This window comes from Candoia aspera, chromosome 4, assembly GCF_035149785.1.
Source record: "Candoia aspera isolate rCanAsp1 chromosome 4, rCanAsp1.hap2, whole genome shotgun sequence".
In the NCBI taxonomy this organism is placed as follows: Eukaryota; Metazoa; Chordata; class Lepidosauria; order Squamata; family Boidae; genus Candoia; species Candoia aspera.
The window spans coordinates 68023676-68051342 of NC_086156.1; the positions used below are offsets into that span (position 1 = coordinate 68023676).

Consider the following 27667-nt stretch of genomic DNA (forward strand, 5'->3'; position numbering starts at 1 on the left):
TGCAGAAGAACAAGCAGGTCTTAGGCAAAGCCAATCTACCATTGATAATTGCTTCGTTTTCAACCACCTGATTGCCAAATATGCCTGTAAGAGGAGACACTTGTATGCTGCCTTTATCGCTTTTACTGAAGCATTTGACACGGTGAATAGAGAAGTTTTGTTGTTTATTCGTTTAGTCGCTTCCGACTCTTCGTGACTTCATGGACCAGCCCACGCCAGAGCTTCCTGTCGGTCGTCAACATCCCCAGCTCCCCCAGGGACGAGTCCGTCACCTCTAGAATATCATCCATCCATCTTGCCCTTGGTCGGCCCCTCTTCCTTTTGCCTTCCACTCTCCCTAGCATCAGCATCTTCTCCAGGGTGTCCTGTCTTCTCATGATGTGGCCAAAGTATTTCAGTTTTGCCTTTAATATCATTCCCTCAAGTGAGCAGTCTGGCTTTATTTCCTGGAGGATGGACTGGTTGGATCTTCTTGCAGTCCAAGGCACTCTCAGAATTTTCCTCCAACACCACAGTTCAAAAGCATCGATCTTCCTTCGCTCAGCCTTCCTTATGGTCCAGCTCTCGCAGCCATATGTTACTACAGGGAACACCATTGCTTTAACTATGCGGGCCTTTGTTGTCAGTGTGATGTCTCTGCTCTTAACTATTTTATCGAGATTTGTCATTGCTCTTCTCCCAAGGATTAAGCGTCTTCTGATTTCCTGACTGCAGTCAGCATCTGCAGTAATCTTTGCACCTAGGAATACAAAGTCTTTCACTGCTTCTACATTTTCTCCCTCTATTTGCCAGTTATCAATCAAGCTGGTTGCCATAATCTTGGTTTTTTTGAGGTTTAGCTGCAAGCCAGCTTTTGCACTTTCTTCTTTCACCTTCATCATAAGGCTCCTCAGTTCCTCTTCACTTTCAGCCATCAAAGTGGTATCATCTGCATATCTGAGATTGTTAATGTTTCTTCCAGCAATTTTAACTCCAGCCTTGGATTCCTCAAGGCCAGCTTGTCGCATGATGTGTTCTGCATACAAGTTGAATAGGTAGGGTGAGAGTATACAGCCCTGCCGTACTCCTTTCCCAATCTTAAACCAGTCCGTTGTTCCGTGGTCTGTTCTTACTGTTGCTACTTGGTTGTTATACAGATTCTTCAGGAGGCATACAAGATGACTTGGTATCCCCATACCACTAAGAACTTGCCACAGTTTGTTATGGTCCACACAGTCAAAGGCTTTAGAATAGTCAATAAAACAGAAATAGATGTTTTTCTGAAACTCCCTGGCTTTTTCCATTATCCATCGGATATTGGCAATTTGGTCTCTAGTTCCTCTGCCTTTTCTAAACCCAGCCTGTACATCTGGCAATTCTCGCTCCATGAACTGCTGAAGTCTACCTTGCAGGATCTTGAGCATTACCTTACTGGCATGTGAAATGAGTGCCACTGTTCGATAGTTTGAACATTCTTTAGTGTTTCCCTTTTTTGGTATGGGGATATAAGTTGATTTTTTCCAATCTGATGGCCATTCTTGTGTTTTCCAAATTTGCTGGCATATAGCATGCATTACCTTGACAGCATCATCTTGCAAGATTTTGAACAGTTCAGCTGGGATGCCGTCGTCTCCTGCTGCCTTGTTATTAGCAATGCTTCTTAAGGCCCACTCAACCTCACTCTTCAGGATGTCTGGCTCTAGCTCACTGACCACACCGTCAAAGCTATCCCTGATATTGTTATCCTTCCTATACAGGTCTTCTGTATATTCTTGTCACCTTTTCTTGATCTCTTCTTCTTCTGTTAGGTCCTTGCCATCTTTGTTTTTGATCATACCCATTTTTGCCTGGAATTTACCTCCAATGTTTCTAATTTTCTGGAAGAGGTCTCTTGTCCTTCCTATTCTATTGTCTTCTTCCACTTCCGCGCATTGCTTGTTTAAAAATAATTCCTTATCTCTTCTGGCTAACCTCTGGAATTTTGCATTTAATTGGGCATATCTCCCCCTATCGCTGTTGCCTTTTGCTTTCCTTCTTTCTTGGGCTACTTCTAGTGTCTCAGCAGACAGCCATTTTGCCTTCTTGGTTTTCTCTTTCTTTGGGATGTATTTTGTTGCCGCCTCCTGAACAATGCTGCCAACTTCTGTCCAGAGTTCTTCCGGGACCCTATCTACTAAGTCCAGTCCCTTAAATCTATTCTTCACCTCCACTGCATATTCCTGAGGAATATTCGTGAGCTCATATCTAGCTGATCTGTGGGTCTTCCCTAATCTCTTTAGTCTGATCCTAAATTGTGCAAGAAGAAGTTCATGGTCTGAACTACAGTCAGCTCCAGGCCTAGTTTTTACCGACTGTACAGATGTCCGCCACCTTTGGCTGCAAAGGATGTAATCAATCTGATTTCGGTGTTGTCCATCTGGTGAAGTCCATGTGTAAAGCCGTCTCTTAGGTTGTTGGAAGAGAGTGTTTGTTATGCAGAGTGAATTGTCTTGGCAAAATTCTATCAGCCTATGTCCTGCTTCGTTTTGTTCTCCCAGGCCATACTTACCTGTAATTCGAGGTGTCATTTGACTGCCCACCTTAGCAATCCAGTCTCCTGTGATGAAAATAACATCTCTTTTAGGCGTGTTGTCCAGTAGGTGCTGCAGATCCTCATAGAACTGCTCTACTTCAGCTTCTTCAGCATTTGTGGTTGGGGCGTATATTTGGATCACTGTGATGTTAGATGGCTTGCCCTGAATTCGAATTGAGATCATTCTGTCGTTTTTGGGGTTGTATCCAAGCACTGCTTTAGCCACTTGACTATTAATTATGAAGGCTACTCCATTTCTTCTGTGGTCCTCTTGTCCACAGTAGTAGATCTGGTGGTCATTTGATGTGAAGTGGCCCATTCCAGTCCATTTCAGTTCACTGACGCCCAGAATGTCTATCTTTAATCTTGACATCTCACCAATAACTACATCCAATTTGCCCTGGCTCATAGATCTTACATTCCAGGTTCCAATGGTGTGTTGATCCTTAGAACATCGGATTCGCCGTTCACCACCAGCACCGTCGGCCGCTAACCGTCCTTTCGGCTTTGAGCTAGCTGCGTCATCACGACTGGGGCTAGTTGAGCTCATCCTCTGTTCCTCCCCAGTAGCATTTTGACCATCTTCCAACCTGGGGGTCTCATCTTCCGATGGTATACCGACATATCTCTGGTTGTACTGATCCATTTAGTTTTCACGGCAAGAATACTGGGGTGGGTTGCCATTACCTTCCCCAGGGATCGCATTTAGTCTGACCTCTCTGTCATGACCTTCCCGTCTTGGGTGGCCCTTCACGGTTTAGCTCATGGCATCATTGAGGTGCTCAAGCTCCAGCACCACGACAAGGTAACGATCCTTTGCGGAGGAATAGAGAAGTATTATGGAATAAATTGACTGCCCTCAAAATTGAACCCAGATTGCTGGTATTAATTAAAGCTCTACACACAAGCACTTGTTTGAAAGTGCGGTTTGGGGTAAATGGAGCTATGACAAACAGGATCAATACATACAAAGGGGTAAGACAAGGGTGCATACTAGCACCACTATTATTCAATCTATATATCAATGACCTGCCAGGGAGTAATGAAGGACCCTGAAGCACATATGCCCAAAGTCCTAAATACATATTGTAACATCTTGCTATATGCTGGTATGATATTATCATATTCGCAAGTTGGACCACGTAGATTGTTAAGAAGACTTAGCTCCTATTGTCTGGATAATTCTCTATTCATCAATAAATCAAAGTCAAAAATTATGGTGTTTGGAAAAAGACAGCAGAGACGTAGACGGCAATTAGATGGTGAAGAACAAGTGAATACCTTTCCTTACCTTGGGGTAATTTTCTCTAAGACTGGATCTGGGATTTTTCATTACCAAAGGAGCTCACTTAGAGCAAAGGCACGCCTGAATTTACTACTTAAATTAAAAACATATAGCTACCCAGGTTCCTTAGCACCAATAATCAAAGTATATAAAGCTAAGGTTACTCCTATGCTTTTATATGCAGCAGAAGTTTGGGGCTTAAATTCCATTACATTAATAGAACAAACACAATCCCAGCATCTGAGAAGCATCCTGGGTGTAGATAAAAGGACTTCAGCTGCTGCGGTTAGAGCCAAATTGGGAATTTACACAATCTACTCACAGTCTAAAATTAGAGCATACAATTATTGGTGTAAAATCAATGAAATGGAGTCTGACAGACTTCCAAGATTGTGTCTATTAGAACAGACAAAATCCCAACTACAGACCTCCTGGATTACACAATTAACAAGTTATATAAGGAGCTGTGGTCTCCCTGTCTCCTGCGCTTCCAGAGATCAAAAAGAGCACTGCACAAAGAATCTCGGATATAGAAGCACAAAAAGATATAGCCGCCCTTAGTAAGGTTGGCAATTTGAAATGGCTGACCTGATATAAATGCACTTTTCAAATTGCCAACTATTTAAAAATACCAATGCCAAGACATCTCAGAGAGGTATTCACCTGAGCTAGTTTTGATCACCTTGATACAATGGTCAGATACAGGGGATTCAACAGCATCCCTTATAATGAACTCATTTGTATATGCGGAGCACCTAAAATAAAGGATATAGCACATATATTATTCAATTGTAATTTGTACAAGGAGGAGAGAGATCTGCAACTTGGCCCATATATTAAAGGAATGACCCACTGGGAATCACATATTAGAACGTATTTTATGTTTGGCCAAGACCTAAAAATAACATATAATACAGCTCTCTATTTAAGCAAATCAATAAGCTTGAGATCTACATATGTGGGGTTGATCAGGGTAAACTGTAAGGGTGACACAAAAATGTGTATTTTCATTTATATGTATACTTATCTACTGTATGTTATTTACTATTCATTTAACTTGTCTTTTTCTATTAATTTTATATAGTTTTATTAACATTCATTGTTTAATCTTGTATTCTGATATGGCCTAAGGGCTAATCAATAAACTTTGACGGATTGATTGAATTGTTAAAAGTGGGGGAACTGACACTATTTACCTCCTTTAGGAGCAGTGATCAGAGCTTATCCTAGCGATTAGCGTGACTTTTCTGTTCCAGTCCCAATACGTATCCGACAGCTATAAATGATCAAGCTGAACAGGGAGGAAGGTGAAGCATGACTGTTGGTCTCACCAGGAACTTTTAGGGAAGGGGGTGACTTTTCCCACGAGCTCGGAAGCAGCCGCATTCTGCCGCTGGCGCCTGTTTCCCATAATCAAGACAGGTATTTTCAGAAGCTCCCTTTCTTTCACTTTCGTTTCTTGTTGTCTAGACCAGCCGGCATAGCGAAAACTGAGAGCAACGCCCAGGAAGACGACCAGGCTGCGTAAGGGCTACCCTAGCTATGTCTGAACCCCCAGGAGCGTCAAGGAGACGTAGTAAAGCCCAGCGCTTAACCCGCTCCCTTTGCAGCTATAGAAATGGAAATGGTGAGAGTAACGCGCTTTCTGAAACGGACTTTTGGCCCCGCGAGAAAGAACAATATCTGAATATATTTGGGATTGGACAGATCTTTCGTTACAAAGCAATGAAGGGAGAGGTCACTGGATTCAAAACCTCGGCCTCTACTTATCCATTGCAACAATAAATTGCACATTAGTCCTCCTTTTTCTCCCTCGGCTCCCACCAATTTGCTAGGGGCGATAGCTCTTCGAAGGCAAATGCAGTCCGCTGCCTTTTAAAACGGCTTTTCAGCTGCGCGCCACATCTTGCAGCCCAGAAGGCAACCTTGGGTCTAAAGCGCAGGAGCACCGGAATCTACCAGTGCTGCTTTCGGACGGGAGGAGGGAGGGCGGAGGTGACTCTCTCCTGCTCCCCCAGGCTCATCCTAAAGTGCTGGGCGTGATCTCACTGGGCGGGTTTCGCTTCAGGCTGGGAAGGAACTGCAGGCTTTCAGGGTCTCCGCGCGGGCAAGGGGAGAGAGCGGGTCTCTGTGTGTGCAGCACTCCCGACTCCTCTATGGTGCAAACAGCCGGTTCCGCGGACACCAGGGCCGTGTCTTGTGACGTAGGTGGCGTCCGTCGCGTGGGGCATTGTGGGAGAGAGAGAATTGTCGCGTAGGAAGTCAGGACGGAAAAGAGGAAGGAGAAGGAAGAAGTGGGCTCTGGAGCGAGCCTCCATTTTGGCCGGGCAGCCGCTGAAGAGATTTTTTTCCCCCCCGTTGTTGGATCGTTGTTCCGTCTTTCCTGCCGCTTGCTTTCTCGTTCCACCGTCACCCAGTGGGGTTGTCTTTCTCTGTGAGGCAAGCTCTCTGCTCATATCCGGGAGCGGCTGTGGGAAAAGGATGGCGGCCGAGAGCCGGGAGGAAAAAGGTACGGAATGTATCCCTTTCCTCTTCATCATTCCCCTCTTCCTCCTCAACCACTTGCAGCCATGGCAACGGGGCTGTCCATGGGTCCGTGGGAGGCGCGGTTAGCTGTGGGAGCGTCGCGCAGTCGGCCCGCGACCCACTACTGGCAGTCCTTCCCTGCCCGGAGGTAAAGCACGCCTTTCTCTCCTTACGAAAAGCCTCAGCCAGGGTTTAAGAGTTCACGTTGATTACCACCTTCCCTCGTCTGGAAAGGGTGCAAGCTGGGAGAGCTTTCGGGCATTAACAGAGACGACGGTTTTGGAGGCTCCGGCCAGGAAACCGGATGGGAGTGTGGGAAAGAGTTTGGTTTCATTGTATGGGATCCAGCCGGAAGGCGAGCATGGTTGGAGTCGGAAAGAGTTAAGCTTTTCCTTTAAAATCTGTAGGACATTATGATGCCTAATTTTCGTGAACTGCGTTTATTGTCGTATTAATGACTTTGGTTTTTATTACCTGTTTTCTGTGTAACATCGATTGTTTCAGTAATCACAAGTCACCTACAATGTGAGCCTGTCCTATTATCCACGTATGGAAGTGAAGCTAAAATGATAAAGCCATTATTTGAGGTAGCATTTGGAATACGGGAATCTGAGTTATAGCTTGCACATGCAGTTGCTGTGGTACATCTGCTTTTTGATTTCATGTACAGTTTTTAGGGAAAACACTAATGTTCACCATGTCTGTTAATATTCAAAAACTACATGCTAGGAAAAAGCTGTGTTTTCTAGAACATGGGGAAAGACATCCAGTATGGTGTAGCAGTTAACATGTAGGATTAAGATTGGGGGAGGCCTGGCTTCTAGGGCAGCCCTACCCACAGGAGCTCATTAGGTGATTTTGGGGGATTCACTCTCTCAACCCAGCCTGCTCACAAGGTTGTGAAGAGAGATCCATATGTAAGCTGCTTTGAACTCCTGCAGAAAACATGAGATAAAATGCAAACCAATAAAATTATTATGCCTCTATGTAAACTCAGGTCCCTTGTTCATCTGTGTTTGAAGATCTGGATTACTGGAAGAGTCAGCATTTATTTCAGTGACATTACAGAATTAGATACTACAGTAGACTAGCAGGTGATGGACAGTATCTGGTTAGAGAGTTTGCAGTTCTTCTTTGGAAATTGAGAATGGTATGAAATAAAACAGAGCACCTCTTTCTGCTCTGTCTTTTCTCAGAAACATGTGGCTGTCTGCTGCAACTGCCAGGTGATCCAGGGAAAAGAAGTAGCTACTTTAAGTAGTTGCAGACAGATGCTGCATTTGCACCCCCACATACTTGAAGTGCCATTAAAAGCATTGGCATCTGCAGGGGTAAAAAAGTCAAGATGGTGGTTATGGCAAAGCAATCAGAGTCCCACCCCTTTGTATACACAAAGGGGTGGGGCTTTAATCACACTGTTGAGACTGCCAGCTTGACTTTTTCTCACACACACACCACAGAAACACTGTTAATTAAAAGTATTTATTTATTTATCTTCTATCCTGCCTTTATTATTTTTACAAATAACTCAAGGCGGTGAACATCCCTATTACTCCTTCCTCCGCCTATTTTCCACACAACAACAACCCTGTGAGGTGAGTTGGGCTGAGAGAGAGTGACTGGCCCAAGGTCACCCAGCCAGCTTTCTTGCCTAAGGCGGGACTAGAACTCTCAATCTCCTGGTTTCTAGCCCACTTTTTAAGCTTTTACATCTGTGCCCAGACTTATTTCATGCATGTGTTAGCTTCTTACACCTAAAGAGATTTAGTGAAGCCTTTTCCTTTTTTCCATTCTATGAGAGCAAAATAAACATGGAGTGGTGACTGCAATAGTTCTGCATTATTTATGCTTAGAAGAATTTTATGACAGTAAGATCCAGTTAATTTTTCAAGGTTCAGGGTATGTATTTTTAATATGAAGCCAACCAGTTTGGTACACTGGTTAAGGTGCTGGATTAGAAACAGGGAGACCATGAGTTCTAGCCCTTCCTTAGGCATGAAAGCTGGCTGGGTTACTTTAGGCCCGTCACTCTCAGCCCAGCCCACCACAGGATGGGGAAAATAGGAAGCGGGACTATTATATATGCTGTCTGGAGTTGCACAAAATAAAGGTGGGATATAAATCTAATAATACCAACTAAGGGATGGTGGTCTGCATTTTCATATGTATCACTGCAGATTAAAACAACAAGGCTCTATAATAAACCCTCTGTAGACTTCAGTTACAACAGACAAAATCTGTATACTGTAGGCTTATGCATATGCATAAATCCTGTTTGCCACTTTACACATGCATAAATCCCATTTTTTATTTTAAACATGCATGAAATCCCATCAGGATTTTAAAATTTTATTTATTTAAACAATTTATATGGCCACCCATCTCAGAAAAATTACTCAGCATCATACAAGGATTGAAACATTTAACAGGCATTTTAGTTTAATGAAACTCCTTCCTTCATTAGTCCCTTAAACTGAATTTTTACTGAGAATAGAAGACAAAGACAGCAAAGTCTGAAGAAGTCCTGGACATTCCATCAAAAACTGAGCTGGCCCTTAGATATTTTTCTTGGAATAATGTTTTTGCTCATATTTTGAAGGCTTATGTGTGCATAGCAAAGAAATGTCCTTAATTTGTTTTTAAAAAATCCTACCTTCTGGCTTTTTTCAACCTGTATCTTACATATTGTGCACATTCAAATTAGTGAATGTTGTACTTCTAAATAAAGATTTATATGTAAGTGGCATACCAGTAAAGATTCACTTAAGGGTATGCATTCTCAGAGAAATTACTTAAATTGTTTCTTTGTTTAATGTTTTACCTTATGGGGGGATTATTGTAATTCCAATGCCATCTTCCATTCTAATAAATGGAGGATCTGCATGAATCTCTTCTACAGAGAGAACTTCCACTAAATGTACAGGTAGTAAATAAGATAAGTTCCATATTTTTTAATCAATGTTGGCTACTAGGATATTCCCAGGCATGTCTGTCTATTACAAAGTTTCCTAAAATCTGGCCTTGATCCACAACCCACTCAACTATCTGCAAATGTACATTCCCTGTGTTCATGCCAATTTTCTTCTGAAACTGAAGAAAGTTGTTGCTCTTCAAAGGAGAAAAAATTTAAATGTCTCTGGGCCTGCCCTAAATTCTTGGGACCTCCCCCCCTTGTCCATCACCCCATGAGTACAAAAGTAAGTGAGGTTATGGTCCATGCTGAAAGCTACCAACCATCCAAGCTGCAGAAAATTTGGCTCAGGATTATTATAAAAAAAATTTTTTTTTAAACTTTGAATAATTCCCAGAGGAAAAAACAGTAACATAGCTATGTTCTCACCTAGTAAGAATTTCTATAGATTAGAATGAGGGTTTAAAAAAAAAAAAAAAACCTTCTGCTTTTCCTTTTTTTTTTCCTTTCAGATTATACCAATCTCCCAGGTTCAGTTGAAACACTCACTGAGCAACTTGTGAGTGCCACTTGTGTTTAAGCCAGTATTTGAGTCAGCAGATATAGGCACTCACCAAAAGGGAGATTAGTTCAGATTCAGTCATACAAATACATTAATAATGAAGTAAGGTCTTGAATTAAGATTCATAAAAATCTGGATTGGATAGTTTCCATTAGACTTAACCTTTTATAAGCACATACCTGGAAGCCTTATAGTATCTAGGAGATTTGTTTTTGCTTTGAAGTCTTAATAGCTGCTAATATATAGTAACCTCCATACAGCCTTTGCATTCCTGTTGCCTTTTCAGTACTTATCCTAATTAGTTCTCTCCAGGTTCATGGAGAAATGAAACATCAGTGCAAGATATTCAAAGACCTGGTTTGTTCCCTTAAATTTCATTTATTTGCCAGAAATACTAATGATGTGAGGCTCTCTTTGAAAAATCGTAACTTTACTTTTGAGGTAGGTAGTAGTTAGCTTTTCCTCATCATAAGGGGTTGCAAAGGCTTGAAAACTTCGGAATCCAGTCAGTAAAATGGAGAGGGTAGTGATGTCATCAGCATAAAGAAGCACAGCTACCTGGCTGTTACCTAGTATGGGAAAATAAAACTCACTTTTAGTTAGAGCTGAAACTATAGAATTAAAATAAATGTTAAAAAGGAAAGTACAGTCTTGATTCACATCTTTCTCTATGGGGATTTCAATAGACAGATGACTCTTGCTGACTCAACTTGGATGGAGGCATTTTTATGTAGCTTTTTAATTGAGGGTAACCATCTCTGATCTATACAGGAGTGGGTCAGTTTCTACCAGAATGTATTCCTAGGTATAAAGTCAAATGCTGATTGAAGATGGGCAAAATATATAGAGAGAGAGTGTGTGTGTCACAAGGTGGGAGAAGGGTGATCTATTTTTTTACTGAAAAGTATAAAATGAAACACTTCCCTTTCTAAATCCTGTTCATTCATCTGCTAAGACTTTTTCATACTGAAGTCAGTCCAGAAGTTTTCAGGAAAAAAATGTTCATATAGTTTACTTATAATGATCAAAAGTTTAATTGGGCAATAAATGGCTGGATCAGACCTGTTCTCTTTCTTCTACATGAGAACCATACAGGGTAGCTCCAATCCTTAGGAATATACAGAGTATCATTAAGACATGTAAATATAGATGCCAAAACTGAGGCCTGCAATCCATATTCTTTTTCACAGTTCAGGGGAAATTACATCACACTGGAAGTTTCCCATTTTTAAGTTGTCCATTCAATTTGGGAATGTGAGAGGGAAATACTGGGATACCAACAGGAGGAGGGGGAGCAGGTCAGCTTAGAATACAGTTGGGCTGCAGTGGTGGGAGCTAAAGATTTAAACCACAAAATAACTTAACATAAATTTCTGCCTTCTGTTGGTTGTTATTTTACCATCTGTGTAAGTACTCCTGGCTGTATATAATTCACAATAATCGCCAGGAAGGTATTAGATTTTTTTATTAGCGGGCTTAAATAGTTCTTCCCAGCTAAGCTGGGACATCTTTTGATTAGAGCTTTATATATACTTTTAAATTCATATCTTTGCTTCTATGAGAATAATTTTTGGATTTGTTTATTCTGAAGGCTTCCACTAGATTAGCCTTGGGATGTATGCACCCATGGTCAAATCAGGGTTTCATCATGAAATGGGAGGGTTTGTTTTTATTTTGTCCCTGAGCTAGATGTAAAGCCTATAGGACAGTTTGGAAGTGTCCATTAATTATGTCTGGATTATTTTCCTTCAATTAAGATGTTATTCAACACTAGACCCTTCTTGGAGGTTAGATATGTTTGAATTAATTTTTCCAACTTTGCAAATCATTTCATTCAGGAGTTGCCTCTGTCATTCTCTATGCAGGTTATTTTCTGTTAACCATATGACTTTTTGTTGATACCTAGGCTAATTATTAATGGACAGTTTTCAGTATTAGCCACATAAAAATGCTAAAGGATAAAGTTAATTTTAAAAGTTCATATGAAACCATAGCACAATCAGTGGTGCTGGAACTTCGTTCCCACATAAGTATAAGCTTCAGTAGCATCACTGACCATCAAAAAGTTAAGATGTTTACCATTTGTATTGAACACCAACCTGCTAACTAATTCCATGACCTTTACAATGGTGAGGTCGACAGGCAGGAGCACCATTAGAGAGAACAAATGCCTTAATGACAATAATGGCATTAAGATCTGCCAATACAGTGGTAGCATCTGGATGTTCTTATATTAACTTTTACAAGGATTGCTTTAATCTTTTCCCAGCATTGAATGGTACATCAATTTGATGTATCAATTTCTTAGGAGATAAGTATTAACAATCAAGTGCAAGTACCTGTCTGTATTAATAATGATTGCAGGTAGAAGGGAATCACATGTAGTACACAAGAAACCTGCAGACTATTTTGAATACTAATACCTCCTCATTCACCACCTGCCCTTCTGCGAGGGAATACACAATAAAAATCCTGCAACACAATTACCTCTGATAACCAAATCTCCAAGCAGAAGAATATTATTACAAATTATATTCAGGAATAGAAATCAGCCAGTTCACCTAGCCTAGTAATGCAGACAAATTTATGGTGGGCTATCACAGATAGCTGTATGTTCAAGATACGTCTTGGTTAATATGCAGTTATCAATGAGATATCAACCATACAGCCTGGTGCAACAGAGGGTTAACCAGTTGAGCTCCATCCTATACTTTGGAACACTCAAACATCAGTAGATGGCCATTCCTTTCCCCAGATGATTTAAATGCTAGATGTAATTTCAGTGGCTTCCCTTCTTTAAAAGCTGTAAATGACTCAGTGAAGGCCAACCAGCATTTTTTTTTAATTTCCTGGAACACTGCTGACTGTAAGGCTAGAAAGAATATTTTTCTAGTGGATTTTCTGTCTCTGCTACTTGTAGAACATTAGCTTCATAAGTTCTAGATTTATGGGTTAGGGTTATAGCTCACTGTGCTTGCATTTGAATTTGTTGCTAAAGAGGGGCATTATCTGGTGTAAGTAGACAAGCCAATAGAAGCTTCTGTGTTGTCCTTCTCTTAAGATAGAAAGGTGGTGATTCATCAGAGTGAAAATATGGCCATTATATTGAAGCTCCAAATCTTGTCAATGATCAAATTAAGATGAGAGATTTACTCAGTAAAATCCAGGATATTCAGGTTCCAGATTTTATTTCTATGCAGCCTCTATTCTGCAGCCTGTGTGCCGGATGCAAGTCTAGCAGAAGCAATAATATTGTTCTTTGCTGATTGGTTTCTGTTAGCACATTTGAGTGATTGCTGATTGCTGCTGTTCTTAATTCTACAAGTAACATTAACATTAGAAGGACAAGGCAGAGTGGACACAGTACCTAAGCATGCCAAAGCTCAACAAACCAGCCCTCTTCAACAAACAATACTTGGATTTTTAAATGCCTCCTTAAGCTCAACACAGCAGGATACATGAGGGTGCACAGAGTACATCCAGAGCTTAACAAGTCATCCAAACCAACACTGTACTAGTAATCTTCATATTTATATGGCCCTATCAGTTTCAGCAAGATTTGCGTATGAAGCACATCTTTATATTATCTGCATGCAGAATAAAGCATAACGTAACAAATCTGTAGTCTACCTCATGAACTGATAAGTTCCTCTGGTATTTTTTTTAAACAAGCAGTAATAACTTACCAGACGTGTGTGCAGCTAGGAGCAGTCACCTTTTTTCATTGGGCCATGTGCCTAACTGTTCCTTTCCTTTCAACCTCTCTCACATCACCTCATCCATTCAAACCAATAGCAGCAGGGATATGATTGCTCTCTGCTGCTTTACTAGCTAGGGTGGACAGAGTTTGAAAACAACACAGTCACAAGCCACAAAACAGCAGCTTAGCTGCAATCCTTAGAACAGTCAGAGCATTCAATATGATTGTGTTTGAAACAACCAGGTTTTGTTTCATCGCAAAACAAAAATTCTTGAACTGTGAGTATTTGGTTTTATGGCCAGAATACTGGAAATGTTTGACATCAGAAGCTTTCATGGTCAAAACACTTTGCATAACAACAACAACAACAACAATAATAAAAGGATCAGAAGTCATTCCTATTAGATTCTCTAAACCAGGGTAACACTTTTTTTTTTCCAAACCAAGGGCTACCCTTTACTTTTTGAGTGATGAACTCCAAAAATAGGAAGGGCCAAGAAAAATACTTGTATTTACTTAAGTAATCATATTGGTTACTTACCTTAATTTCCCCCTACAGTTTTATGGTTACCTTTGGCTACGTTCTGGGGGGCATAGATTATGGTTTTTGGTTTGGTTTGGGTTTTGTGCCTTCAAGTTAATGGCAACTACCTGGACAAGTTCATGTAGTTTTCTCTGCAGGATTTTGGAAGTGATTTGCCATAAATAATAGTCAGCTATGGGCTTAGACTCTCATACTTTGGGCACATCGTCAGGAAAGACCAATCACATGAAAAGGGCATCATGTTTGGTAAAGTCAAGGGCCAGCAGAAAAGAGGAAGACCTTCAATGCGATGGGTTGATACAACTACAGCAACAGTGGATGCAAACATTGGAACGTCAGGCATATGGCGCAAGACCAAACAGCATTTCATTCTGTTATACTTAGGGTCACCATGAGTTGTAAACAACTCGACAGCAACTAACAACAACAATCAATACAGAAACTTGTTAAATCAATACAGTGATGAAAATGGCACATTTTTTACATTTAAAAAAAATCAGTTTCTTGTAAATCAGATTTTTTTTTTTGTCACTAAGTGAGATGCAGGTGGGGTCATATACTGGACTAAACCATGGCTTGTTTTAATTGGTTTATTAAGTAAGTCCCAGTAGCTGGGTTCACACATCACATTAATCCTTAAATCAGTGTTTTCAAATCATTGTGCTTGGACTAACATCACATGCTAAGTTAAAGCCAAGTGACTATAGGTGGTTATTTTGCAAAGAAGAGATTATTAGAATTTGGAGACCATTTCAAATGCTGTTTTCTCCAACTTCTTGACAAAGTGTGTGTGTCTGTGTTTAGCAGTTGAGAAACTTTTTGTTGATAGATTTTTAATGGGGACATTTTAAGAACTCACATAAAGATATTCTTGAAATAAAATAAGCTATTATGGACTAAATTGATGCTTCTTCAGTATCATCTTCAACATAATTGATAATAGTAAGTATATAAAATACAGTAGGTGACTGGCAGATGAATATATAAATTGGCTCTGAAAAGTTTTTTTAGATCTGGTACTACTATTTATAGTTATTAATTTATATACTTCTATACACATACTAATCATTATTTGATACTGCACTTAAGAAATGATATTGTGTGAATCAGCTTTCACAAGACTATAACATTAATATTACATCATAATGCAACTTTATTCATGCAAGTTGCTTCAAACAACATACACTCTGAGATTAAGTACTTTGTAGGCAGTTTTTTTAATATTTTGGGAAGGATATTACAGTTGGTTTTTGAGACTTAGTCCTTAGTTCTGATCGGAATTGGAAGACTTCTTTGACTTAGTGGGGAATTCAGACTCAAAATCGCATATTACAGAAAAGATAATGGTTTGCTTATCTTTTTTTCAAGGTCCAACTCTTCACTATACAGGTAGTCCTCGCTTAGCAACTGCAATTGGGACTGGCAACTGGGTCATTAAGTGAAGTGGTCGCTAAGTGGAAAAATCATATGACCGTGACTGTGCTTACTATTTTACTTCAGCTTTCCTTTGCTTTACAGTGTCAGAAAGATACAACCCCAAACAGCTGGGTGAGCCCCAGGGGGGTAGGGGGAGGGTGTTTTCTGGAACTTGACTCAGGGTCTCTGCTCAGGCAAGGGGAGAGAGCAAATCTTATAGCCCTTTTCCCCCACTCCCCTGCCCTTTGGAATGCTCACCAGGGCACTGGGATAATTAGCAAGTAGAGAATTAGTGTTCATATTTACATTAATTTAAGTGGAAGGGATTACAATAAACAGGCACACAATGGGGAATACACATTGAAAGGAATGCACCAGGGCCAGCTGTTTACCTAGTGTGCTTGCCATTCTGAGCCACTAGCAGCTTAGGAGGCAAACAGAAACCTTTAGTGTGAAACTGATTTAGGGTCTTGTCAATTTCAGGCCAAACTAAGATGGCAGAGCTGAGCTTGTTAACTTGTGCTGCATAGAGAACAGCAGCTCAGGAAGAGATAGCTTGTTTAGGTAATCCCTCTGCTCTGTTGTGGGGTGGGAGAGAGGAAAGAAACAGGTCAGGTACAGGACAACGTGTACTGACTGACTAATGGTGAACATGTGACAGAGAGAGAGATGCTGTGAAGGTTGTAAATGCAGGCGTTGGTCACAAAGTTACTTTTTCATCACTGTTGTAACTATGAATGGTCGCTGTCTGAGGCAGTTGTTAAACAAGGACTACCTGTATATTGGCATGTTTCATCTTGGTGTGGATTCAGTAATATATACAGCACTATGTTAATCAGTTCAATATGTTGACCCCTAAAGGATATTTTATTTTTGTATGTGTGCCTTTGAGTCAGACTTGACTCCTGGTAACTACTTGGACACATCTTCTTGGCAACATTTGCAGAAGTGCTTTGCTATTGCCTTCTTCTTGGGGCTGAAAGAGAGTGATTAGCCCAAAATCACACACCAGGCCTTGTGTCTCAGGCAGGACTAGAGCTCACAGTCTCTTAGTTTCTAGCCTGGCTCTCTTACAAATTGTGGTTCTTTCCAAATCTTTTTTTTTTAACAAAGTACTCATTATCGTAAGCACAGGTTGAGATAAATGCCTGGGTACTGAGTCTTTACAGGTAGTCCTCAACTTACAACAGCAATTGGGACTGGAATTTCCATTGCTCAGTGATGCAGTCATAAAATGCAACCATATTGCTTAGTGACAGCAATCCCTGAAGTCCCAACTGCCATTGTTAGCTGAATTCCACGGTCATTAGGCAAGACAACTTCCTGTCAGCTTCCCACAACCAAAGTCAGTGGAGAAGCTGGCAGGAAGTTGCAGATCCCATGCCTGCAGGAAGTGGGGGAGCAAACAAGGGAGTGTGTGGGGGTGCAGGGGAGGGTTGGGGAGGGTATGCAAGGGTGCAAGAAGGTGCGTGAGAGATGCTAGTCAGGGAGGGTGCAGGAGAGGCACCACGTGGATCGGGGAAGATGTGAGGGGGTGTGGGAGAGGCGCCACGCAGATCAAGGAGGGAGTGCTAGGGTAAGGGAGGGTGCACAGGTAAGGGAGGGCATGAGAGATGCCATGTCGGCCAGGGAAGGTGCAAAAGAGGTGCCACATGGGTCAGGGAGAGTGCATGAGGGTATGATGGGGTTCATGAGAGGTGCCAGTCGGGGAGGCTGCATGAGGCTGTGTGAGTAGCAGAGGACTGAGGGAGAGTGTGTGGATGGAAAAGACTTACCCCAGTGATTTGTGACCTTCCCTGCTGGATTCCTCATTGACTTTCTGGGAAGCTGGCAGGGAAGATTGCAAATGGCAATCACATGAGTGCGAGGCACTTGGCAACCAGTCATAAGTGCAAATGGGTTGCCAAGCACCCAGGTTGCAATCACATGACCATGGGGGTGCTGGGGGGTGCTGGGACGGCCAGAACTCCAAGGACTGGTCATAACCACTAGTAGTTCAGCACTGTCTTAACTTGGAACAATCGCTGACTGAATGGTCGTAGGTCAAGGACTACCTGTATTCCCAATAATAGTATACGCTGCATGCACAATTATTAGGCAAGTTGTATTTTTGAGGATGAATTTCATTATTGAACAACTACAGTGCTCTCGGTCAATCCAAAATGTTAACAAACCTCAAACCTGAATATTTAAGAAAGTAAAAGTGAGGTTTTGGCTTTCTTAGGAGCATATCTATGTATGCACAATTATTAGGCAACTGTTAGTGTGCAGAATTATTATGCAACTAAATGAAAAATGAAAATTCCCCCATCTCACTCGTTTATTTTCATCTGTTAAAGTGAGAATAATAAACAACTCAAAATTTACAAATAAACATTTCTGACATTTCAAACAAAAAATCAGTGACCAATATAGCCACCCTTCTTTGCAATAACGGTCATAAGCACCTTCCATTCATGGAGTCTGTCAGTTTCTTGATCTGTTGACGATCAACTTTTTGTGCAGCAGCAACCACAGCCTCCCAGACACTGTTCAGAGAGGTGTACTGTTTTCCTTCACCATACATCTCCCGTTTGAGAAGGGCCCACAAGTTCTCAATAGGGTTTAGGTCAGGTGAGGAAGGGGGCCATGTCATTATTCTTTCATCTTTGAGGCCTTTACTGGCTAGCCACGCAGTGGAGTACTTCGAGTCATGCGATGGAGCATTGCCCTGCATAAACATCATGGTCTTCTTGAAAGATGCAGACTTTTTCCTGTACCACTGCTTGAAGAAAGTGTCTTCTAAAAACTGGCAGTAGGTTTGGGAGTTGATTTTGAGTCCATCCTCAACCTGAAAAGGTCCAACTAGCTCATCTTTAATCATACCAGCCCATACCAGTACCCCACCTCCACCTTGCTGGCGTCTGAGTCGAAGTGGAGCTCTGTGCCCGTTACTGATCCAGCCACGGGCCCATCCATCTGGTCCGTCAAGAGTCACTCTCATCTCATCAGTCCATAAAACCTTTGAAAAATCTGTCTTCAGATATTTCTTGGCCCAGTCTTGCCATTTCAACTTATGTGTCTTGTTCAGTGGTGGTCAAGTTTCAGCCTTCCTTACCTTGGCCATGTCTCTGAGCACTGAACACCTTGTACTTCTGGGCACTCCAGGTAGGTTGCAGTTCTGGAATATGGCAGCACTGGAGGATAATGGGTTCCTGGTAGCTTCACATTTGATTCTTCTCAAATCTTTGGCAGTTAATTTGCGTCTTTTTTTCTCAACACATTTCTTGCGACCCTGTTGACTATTTACAACAAAACAAATGGTTCTGTGGTCACGCCCCAATATCTTAGCTATTTCAAGAGTGCTGCATCCCTCTGAAAGACTGTTTACAATTTTTGACTTTTCAGAGTCAGTTAAATCTCTTTTTTGGCCGATTTTGCCTGAGGAAAAGAAGCTGCCTAATAATTATGCACACCTTGATATAGTGTGTTGATCTCCTTAGGCCACACCCTCCCTCATTACACAAATACACATACCTGATATGCTTATATCCAATAAGCATTCAGGTTTATACGCTTGGAGGTGGAAAATATGCATAAAGATGATGATATGGTCAAGATACTCACTTGCCTAATAATTGTGCACACAGTGTAGACTATATATTCCTAGCTAGATATATCACAATTACTCAGCAAAAAATCCCTAGTAGTTCTTAGAACAATTATGCCTTATATATAAAGCATATTTATTTATTTATTCCACCACCCAATCTCATTCAACAACTCTAGACATTTACAATAAAAGAATAAAAATGCATTATACAATATAAATATGAATAAATAGAAAATATAAAATGTAAAGTATAAAATATAAAATATGAAGTCCAAGATGGTCTTAACGGAATTTACCTCAGTACTCGGTTTCCACTTCGATTCTAGATAAGCTTGAATGGAATAGACAAGGAATGGTACTGATAAAATGTGTCAGATATTGGCTTGTATTTTTTCATTCACCTTTTTGAAAACTGAACTATGCCATATCTAAATGTCATTTGTTATTTCTTCATAGATGGTGAATTGAATGTTCTTGATGATATCTTGACTGATGCACCTGATCATGATGATGAATTGTACAACCCTGATAGTGAGCAAGATAAAAGTGAGAAAAAGGGTATGCTACTTTACAACTTGGCTGTGTCTCCAGAGAGCTGAGTAACCAGATTTTGGAGCCAAACTAGATATGACACCTGTTGGATAATTTACAGTTGTGTGAAAGCTTTGCATCTAGTCAGGGCCTTACAGTGGTGTTCTGGCAGCAAACTTGAAAGCTTTTCTCAACACACAAGAGGTCTTGCTTGTGCTTGCTGAGTACTCTCTTTTTTCATTTCCTAAAAATTTGTGTTGCAAAATCCCTGTGAAATATTCTCTCTTCCCATCACTCCTGGCTTTTCAAATGTAGCTTGGGCTATTTAGAGTATGTTATCTTGACACTCCAGTGTGTGCCATTAGATTATTGCAGAATATTCAAGATTATATCCTTCACACTTTTAAACATTCTAAACAGTTATTCAGACCCCTTATGCAAAAGGATATGCCAAATAAACTGGTACTATTTCTTGTAAGTAATTGCTATCCTTAGTAAACAAATATAGCTAATAATTTGAAGTCTTTGAAGGCAGGTATGTAGGAAATGTTTCCCTGTTGTGAAATGGGAAAAAAACCCCTAGAATTCTGTTCGAGATAATTTCCTATATTACTCATCTTCATCCAGTAATTTTCGCAAACATACCTTGGTTCCCCAAGCTTTAAATAGAGATCCTAGGATTTTTCATGAACTGGCTAAAAAGTTAATAGCTGCAGAATTATGAATGTCAAAAATTTAGATCAAATATCTCTTTATGCTTTGTCCTATGCTAAATGAGAAAAAATTGTTTTCTGAAAGTATTTGCAACAAGCTTTTTAACATTTAAGTAACAAAAACTTTTATTTTTTTAAGGTTCTAAAAGGAAAAGTGAGAGGATGGAAGCAGCTGAAATTAAAAAACAAAAGCCATCTTTACATTCCTCAAGGCAGATCTTACCCAAACCTCCAAGCTCTTCTGTTAGCAACAACAAAAGAATTGTGAGCGCAAAAGGAAAGCCAGTATTGGAATACAAGAGTGAGGACTATCGAAGGTCTGACAGAAGTAAGCGTCCAGAAGGTGATAGAAAGATGCGTATGACAAGCAGCACTTCCAGAGATCCCTATAAGGGACAGCCTGAAAAGGCATGTATGAGGAAAAGGGATGCTGACAGAAGGGCAAAGTCTTCTACTCCAGATGCTTCTTCAGTAAGTAATGGAGTATAAATCTGTTTGTACTTAAATGGATAGGATCTTTTCTGCAACAGCATGTTCCTTTATATTATTAGTTCCTTAGGCATTTCAGATGGTTACCTTCCTTGCTCAATTTTAAGCAGTACAAATATTTGGCTGTTAATTTTTACTCTGTTCTCTACTACATTTAAAGAGAGATCTGTTTTTTAAACTGAATAAATACATTGCAGCCACATTAAATATATATTTAAAGCAAGTGCTTAGAGCTCTTTATCTCAAAATAGTAGGCATTGATTGCTGATTGTTTTCTATAAACAGAGGCTAAGGCATGATGTGGAGAGACGGCCAAGCAGGTCGAGCCACTCGTCAAAAGAAGAAGTAAATTCTGAGGACTATGGTTCAGACCATGAAACAGGGAGTAGTGGTTCCTCTGATCCAGGAAATACTGAAAATGAAGAAGAGGAGGAGGAGGAAGAGGAGGAGGAAGGAATGGAGGAGGAAGAGGAGGAGGAGGAGGAGGAGGAAGAGGAAGATGATGATGGAGAGGAGGAAGAAGAGGAAGTAGAAGAAGATGGAGATGATGAGGAAGAAGAATATGATCAAGATGAAAGAGAACAGAAGGAGGGAAATGATTATGATACGCGAAGTGAAGCTAGTGATTCTGATTCTGAATCTGCATCCTTTACTGATGGGTCAGTCAGATCTGGTTCAGGCTCCGATATATCAGGTAGGAAATAAACTCTTTCTGTCCTGTGTCAGTATTCAACAGTTCGAGTTAAAAATACTGGCTTTGTTATGAATAGTAGGGACAGAAAAAAACGGATAACACCATGGCAGACTTCATTGGTTTCCATCGTACAGTTGGATCTCCAGGCCAAAGTCAGTGAAGAACAGAAGCAGTAAGCGTAAGATGAATGTTCTGCTGGTGCAATTAATTATTTTTGCCTATAATTCTCTTTTTAGGAATCTCTATATTGGTGAGGAAGATTCTTCAAACCAGAATGTAGTACAGGTTCTATTTATGTTGAATACTTGTACCTATTTTAATCATAACAAACAAAGTGAGCTAAGATTTAAACCTACAGTTTCCATCACTAAACAAGGCTAGTAAAAATTACAGCGAGAATAAAGATAAAACAAATAGCAAAGATCTAGCAGCTTTTCAAATTGTTAGCCATCCATAAAGCATATAAATTCTTGAAGTAGTTCAAGATAACATGGGGGTGGTCTGGCCCTAAATCAGGTCTATGTAGTCTTGGAACACCATGTCTAGGTGATCTAGACTACATTCAGTCTGGAGGATTTACTTCCAGAAACCACTGGATTAGTTAATTGTGGGGAAAAAATAGTATGGTCCCAAGGGTAACAGAACATTAAATGTTTTCCAGAACATTCTATTCCTGAATCATTGAGCTTTGTTCAATCTATTAGCCATCAGGTAGTCCTCAGTTAACATCCATTTGTTCAGCAACCGTTTAAAGTTACGACCGCACTGAACAAGTGGTACTTATTGACTGGTCCTCAAAGTTCTGGCCATCCCAGCACCTCTACAGTCACATGATTGTGATCTGGGCATTTGGCAACCGGCTCGCACCTTGCAACGTCCCATGATCACATGATTACCATTTTAAACCTTCCAGCTTCCCACAAGCAAAGTCAATGGGGAAGCCAGCAGGTAAGGTTACAAGTCACTCCAGTAAGTCTCCCCCATCTGGCAGCAGCCATCCCCGGCCAGACCACACTCCTCTCTGGCTACCTACGCACCCTCACCAACCCAGCAGCAGCTACCCTCAGCCCAGCCGCAGTTGTGCCATGCCAGCCACCTGCATACCCTCCCCCACCTTGCAGCAGCTATGCCTGGCTGCACTTGCACCGTGCCTTGCCAGACACCTGCACAGCAGCCATGCCTGGCTGCACTTACACCAAGCCGCCTGGGACGTGCAGTTTCCTGCCGGCTTCCCCACTGTCTTTGCTTCTTGGAAGCTGGCAGGAAGTTGCTAGGAGGTCCTTGCTTAACAATCCGCAATCCTCACTTAATGTTGGCCATGGGGACTGCCAGGATTGCCATTACTAAGCAATGCAGTCACGTGACATCCAGCTTTATGAGTGTATCGCTTAGTGATGGAAATTCTGGTCCCAATTAGCATCGTTAAGCAAGGACTACCCATATATTTTTTTCTGTACATGCATTTGCTAGTTCCTATTTTATATAAGTCATGTGTTTTTTTTACTCGTGTCAAGTCTTTTCTTGTTATTTCTCTAATCATTCTAAACATTGTGATTGGAATAATCATAAGACATGACAAGTGATTTGGTTGTCATTTTTCAGGGTATAATCTCACCCAGTTCAGTGTTACTTGAATATGGCAAGCTTTAATTTCACTTTGAAGACAAAAAATCTAAATGTTCTTCACAGTGGAGAGGTGAAATAGACACCTGGCATTCTGTCTTTTTTTCTCAGTGTTCATATTTCCGATGGAGAATCTGCAGCATTGATACAGGAATTTCCTTTGTGATTCTGTTATTCAGATATAACCAGTGGGACTTTAAATTATGCAAATGAGGCAATTACAGTTAATTCATATGTATACATTGGGACCTAATTTAGACGTGCAACTATGTTTATAAATAAGAATATACTTAATTGCATTACAGCTATGACCTGAAGAATTGGTGATATTCTAAATGGAGGTTAATACTCTTTTATTTTTAACTTTGAGCAGTAGCCCTTACACGCACACTCCAGAGGTTTCCCTGAGTTTCAAATACAGCTTTGGCTGGCAGTGTTTCTGTTCAGAGCAAGTTGTCTAAACTTCTTGTGTTTTGGGAACAAATGTTATAGTTCTCCGAATTCTGGCCTAATAAGGATTTTAAATCTTTTGCGAGTCAACTGTATCCCTAAATATTTCAAATCATATTTTCTTGCAAATATTTCTTTTTGGTGTGAACCTTTAAAGTACTGCTGTTGCTTATTTTGATGATCTTAGATGAGAAAAAGAAGGCAAGGAAAAGAGCTAGAGGCATCTCTCCAATTGTTTTTGATAGAAGTGGAAGCTCTGCATCAGAGTCATATGCAGGTATTCTGTTGTTGCTTATCTCTATTGATACGATCTGTAGCAAACCTTTGAAATACATCAGTGAAAATAAACTGTAGGCCATAATAGGCTTTGGACATGTAGCTGAACCGACTTAGTTGGTATTTTGGCATGTTCTGTGTGAATAATTTGGTAAAGTGGGCTTTCTTATGTTAATTCTATTTTGTTGCTTAAATGGAATTTTCACTTTTTAAACTTGGAAGATGATGATTCATTGACTAGTTTTCTTTATAGAAAACTGGTCCAACAAATCAAACCCAAAAAGAAACAACTAAAAAAATTCAAATCCAAATCCTCGTGCACATTGAGCAGCATTCTTTTTGTGTGTGTGGGTGCGCATCAGGAGGAATAATTTGTCATGAATGAAAATAGTTTGTGAAAAGATTGTAGAATTTGTATCGTATCTCTATTAAGGCTCAATCTGAACAAATGTACTTTGGCTAAATACAGGTTCAGAAAAGAAGCATGAGAAATTATCATCTTCCGTTCGTGCTGTCCAAAAAGGTATAATTTAAATTTGAACTTTTTAATGCATGCATCCACTGCAAGCTGTTGTATTGACTTTGTTAATTAATATCAAATAACATAATGTTCCGATGTACAGTGAAATGAATACTAGTGGATAATTCAAATTATTTGCATGGGGTTTTTAGTGGAAAAATTATTTCATCACTGAATTAGCAAGCAAACAACCAATCTAATTAATCTTTTTGAAAGACAAACTTCATAACAATGATTTGGCTGGTCAAGGCTATACATTGGCTGTTATAAATAAAAATATTGGAACATTATTAATGTCACATTGACTTTTACCTTAAATAGCTTATTTTGCTTTTAAAGTTTGGCATTGCATGGTATGAAACAGATTTCAAGTCTGAATTTGGTGGGATTGAGCTATTCACTCATTTGAAGAGCACAGATTCTCTGTTTTCTAAATATAGCTTCCTTTTATTTAGAAGGAATTTGTGGGATGAAACTGCATATGCTCTATTAGAGGCTACTTTTGCCATTATAACAATTAGACTTTATACCCCAAATCCTACAAATATTTATGTTTTCTTGACAAGAAAAGTTTACCAATACAATTATCTATTTTGTTTTTTCCTTCCAGACCAGACTAGCAAACTTAAATACATTCTCCAAGATGCAAGATTTTTTCTTATAAAAAGTAACAACCATGAAAATGTCTCACTTGCCAAAGCTAAGGTATGTTGGATTCTCCTCCTACTTCACTGTGAAGTCAATTATATATGCAAACCATGGAATCAGATTAATTGGTTTTCTTTTTAATTATTACACATTTTAGTTCCTTGCCTGATCTGAGAATAGATAATGTTTTTTCCCTAGCCCATGTTTCAAATTATTATTTCCAATCACCAGAAGTCATGGGAGCTTGGTAGTAATGTCACTGGAATGAGTAATAGCAAATTTTTTGTTCCTGTTTCCCCCCATAATTTGTAGGTTTTATGCAAAATAGGTGCTTTACGCCTCTTGAGAGTCATAATACACCTATTTTAGAGCTCAAATTTTAAAAATGCAGTGCTGAAAATCACAATTTTGAGCTTAAGGTTCTGGGAAATGCCAAATAGATCTGCAGAAGCATATATGTGTCACAGGCTGTTCTCCCCCTAACTGTTAAAAATAATTAAGTAGTGTCTCAACTGTTTTATTTTTTCTTTGTTTTTGTATGTGTGTGTGTTGGATAGGAGAAAAGAGGAATATCACATCCTGGTTTAAAATGAGTTATATTTTCTTATGCTTTAAACTTAGTGAATGTTATCTGTAGGTTACTGAAAACATGAATATCTCTGGCTCCTTCCCAAATTTCCTTTTGCATGCATAAATACATAAAGCACACTCTCTCTCTTTTTAATCCATGCATTTAATTGTGTCCGATTCTCGGAGACTGCTTGGACAAGTCCCTGCAGTTTTCTTGGCAAGGTTTTTCAGAAGCAGTTTGCCATTGCCTCCTTCCTAGGGCTGAGAGGAAGTAACTGGCCCAAGGTTACCCAGCTGGCTTTGTGCCTAAGGTGGTACTAGAACTCACAGTCTCCCGGTTTCTAGTCTGATGCCTTAACCACTACACCAAACTGCCTCTAAAGCTCTCTTAGTTGGACATTATTTGAGCTTGTCTCATACTTTCTGCACTTTCTGACAGTAGTTCTTTTATGGTTCAGACAGATATCTGTCTTGGATCTGCTGTCTGGATCTGGAGATTGCAGGGATAAAAACTGAAGCCTTGTTCAGATAAAATATGAAGTTGTGTTGCTGAATGTATTCCAAACTTGAACTTGAACCCATCAGATAGCTTTTTGTTTGTAAATTATCTTTTGATATCTCCACAGGGTGTTTGGTCAACCCTTCCAGTCAATGAGAAAAAGCTCAATGCTGCCTTCAGATCAGCAAGAAGCGTGATCTTGATATTTTCTGTAAGAGAGAGTGGAAAATTCCAAGGTGAGTAAAAGGAATACATGCATTCAGAAATCAAAAGTTATTTGGATAAGTGGCCTCATCACAATGTTTTAATTCTTACAGGATTTGCAAGGCTTGCTTCTGAATCTCATCATGGAGGGTCCCCCATACATTGGGTGCTACCTGCAGGAATGAATGCAAAAATGCTGGGAGGAGTATTTAAGATAGATTGGATATGCAGGTAAAATTGGTGGAAATTAGAAAATGAAAATTGTGGTTGGATAGGCTATTTGGTATAGAACAGATATATAATGTTTAGTTACAAGTCACTACCTAACCTTGACTGATCTTAACAACAACAACAACAAAATAGTAGTGTCAGATCTAGTCAGTACTTGGATGAGAGATCAGCAGGAAATCTTGGGCTGTGGGATCAAATGGGAAGTTGAAAAAATCTCAGAAGAAAGCAGTGTGAACATCTGTATTGTTACCAAGAAAACTATATGGACATTTCATGTAGTCACCAAGAGTTGAGCCTGACTCAAGAGAGACTTGACTTTAAGTATGGCATTGAAAGATATAATCATTTAAATGGCTTGGAGGTACTGTACATATTTTGGGGCATAAAGTCAGGGATTCTTATACCCCATTTTCTTCCTCCTGTATAATGTACTATTGCCATGCTTCTGCTGTGGTTTTTGTTTTAAGATATTGACAGGCTCTGAATTAGTGCTTTTTGTTGTAGAATCATTCTTATTTGTCTTCTGTTGATAGATGGCTTTCTTTCCTACCCCTGGGTGGATTTTGAAGACATTAAGTGTAAATGGGAAGAGGAGCCAAAGATTGCATTTTTTTTCCTGCAGTGGGAAATTGTGCTAGAAATGTGACTCTGAGACTCGAAGAAAGATTGTTTGAAAATTTAGGGATTATATGTTTTGTCCCTTCCAGTTCATTAAGGATTACAATCCCATTTTTTCCAAAGCTTGGAATTCCTTCCTGTTTTTTTCACTAGAAATATAACTGAAAATAGTGAAACTTAATTATATCAGTTTTTAAAAATTGCATAGAGGATTTTGTTAATAATGATAAACAGGTTTGCCAAAGTTAAGCTTGGAATTTGATTCCAAAAGATAATACCTCATACTCTTTCCCCAAACTGAATAGAAAGCTTAGTTCTCTGAAATTTCAGTAGATTAGCCTATTTCAGTAGATTAGCCTGTCTCTGATTGATTATCATGGAGAAAATCTATGTGGTTGCTAACAGTCAACAACAGCTTGAGGGCACACAATCCATTAATCAATCTGATTGATTAAGGTGAGAGGAAAACAGGACTGATCATTTACCTGGTCCCTCCCATAGCATCCAATATTTT

General features: G+C 40.0%; 1 protein-coding gene across 3 annotated transcripts in view; it reads left to right on the plus strand.

Moving 5' to 3' along the window:
* Nucleotides 1-5319: 5319 nt before the first annotated feature.
* YTHDC1 (YTH N6-methyladenosine RNA binding protein C1) overlaps nucleotides 5320-27667 on the plus strand; it is a 32783-nt gene continuing 10435 nt past the window's right edge. The window contains exons 1-9 of one of the 3 annotated variants that reach the window (XM_063300350.1): nucleotides 5320-5463; nucleotides 19544-19645; nucleotides 20471-20802; nucleotides 21106-21514; nucleotides 23775-23864; nucleotides 24333-24386; nucleotides 24994-25088; nucleotides 26228-26336; nucleotides 26418-26535. In XM_063300350.1, the coding sequence (XP_063156420.1) occupies nucleotides 5379-5463; nucleotides 19544-19645; nucleotides 20471-20802; nucleotides 21106-21514; nucleotides 23775-23864; nucleotides 24333-24386; nucleotides 24994-25088; nucleotides 26228-26336; nucleotides 26418-26535 (1394 nt within the window). In that variant the 5' untranslated portion in view covers nucleotides 5320-5378. The remainder of the gene's footprint in view (nucleotides 5464-19543; nucleotides 19646-20470; nucleotides 20803-21105; nucleotides 21515-23774; nucleotides 23865-24332; nucleotides 24387-24993; nucleotides 25089-26227; nucleotides 26337-26417; nucleotides 26536-27667) is intronic. The other 2 variants (XM_063300352.1, XM_063300353.1) reach the window with 2 other exon arrangements.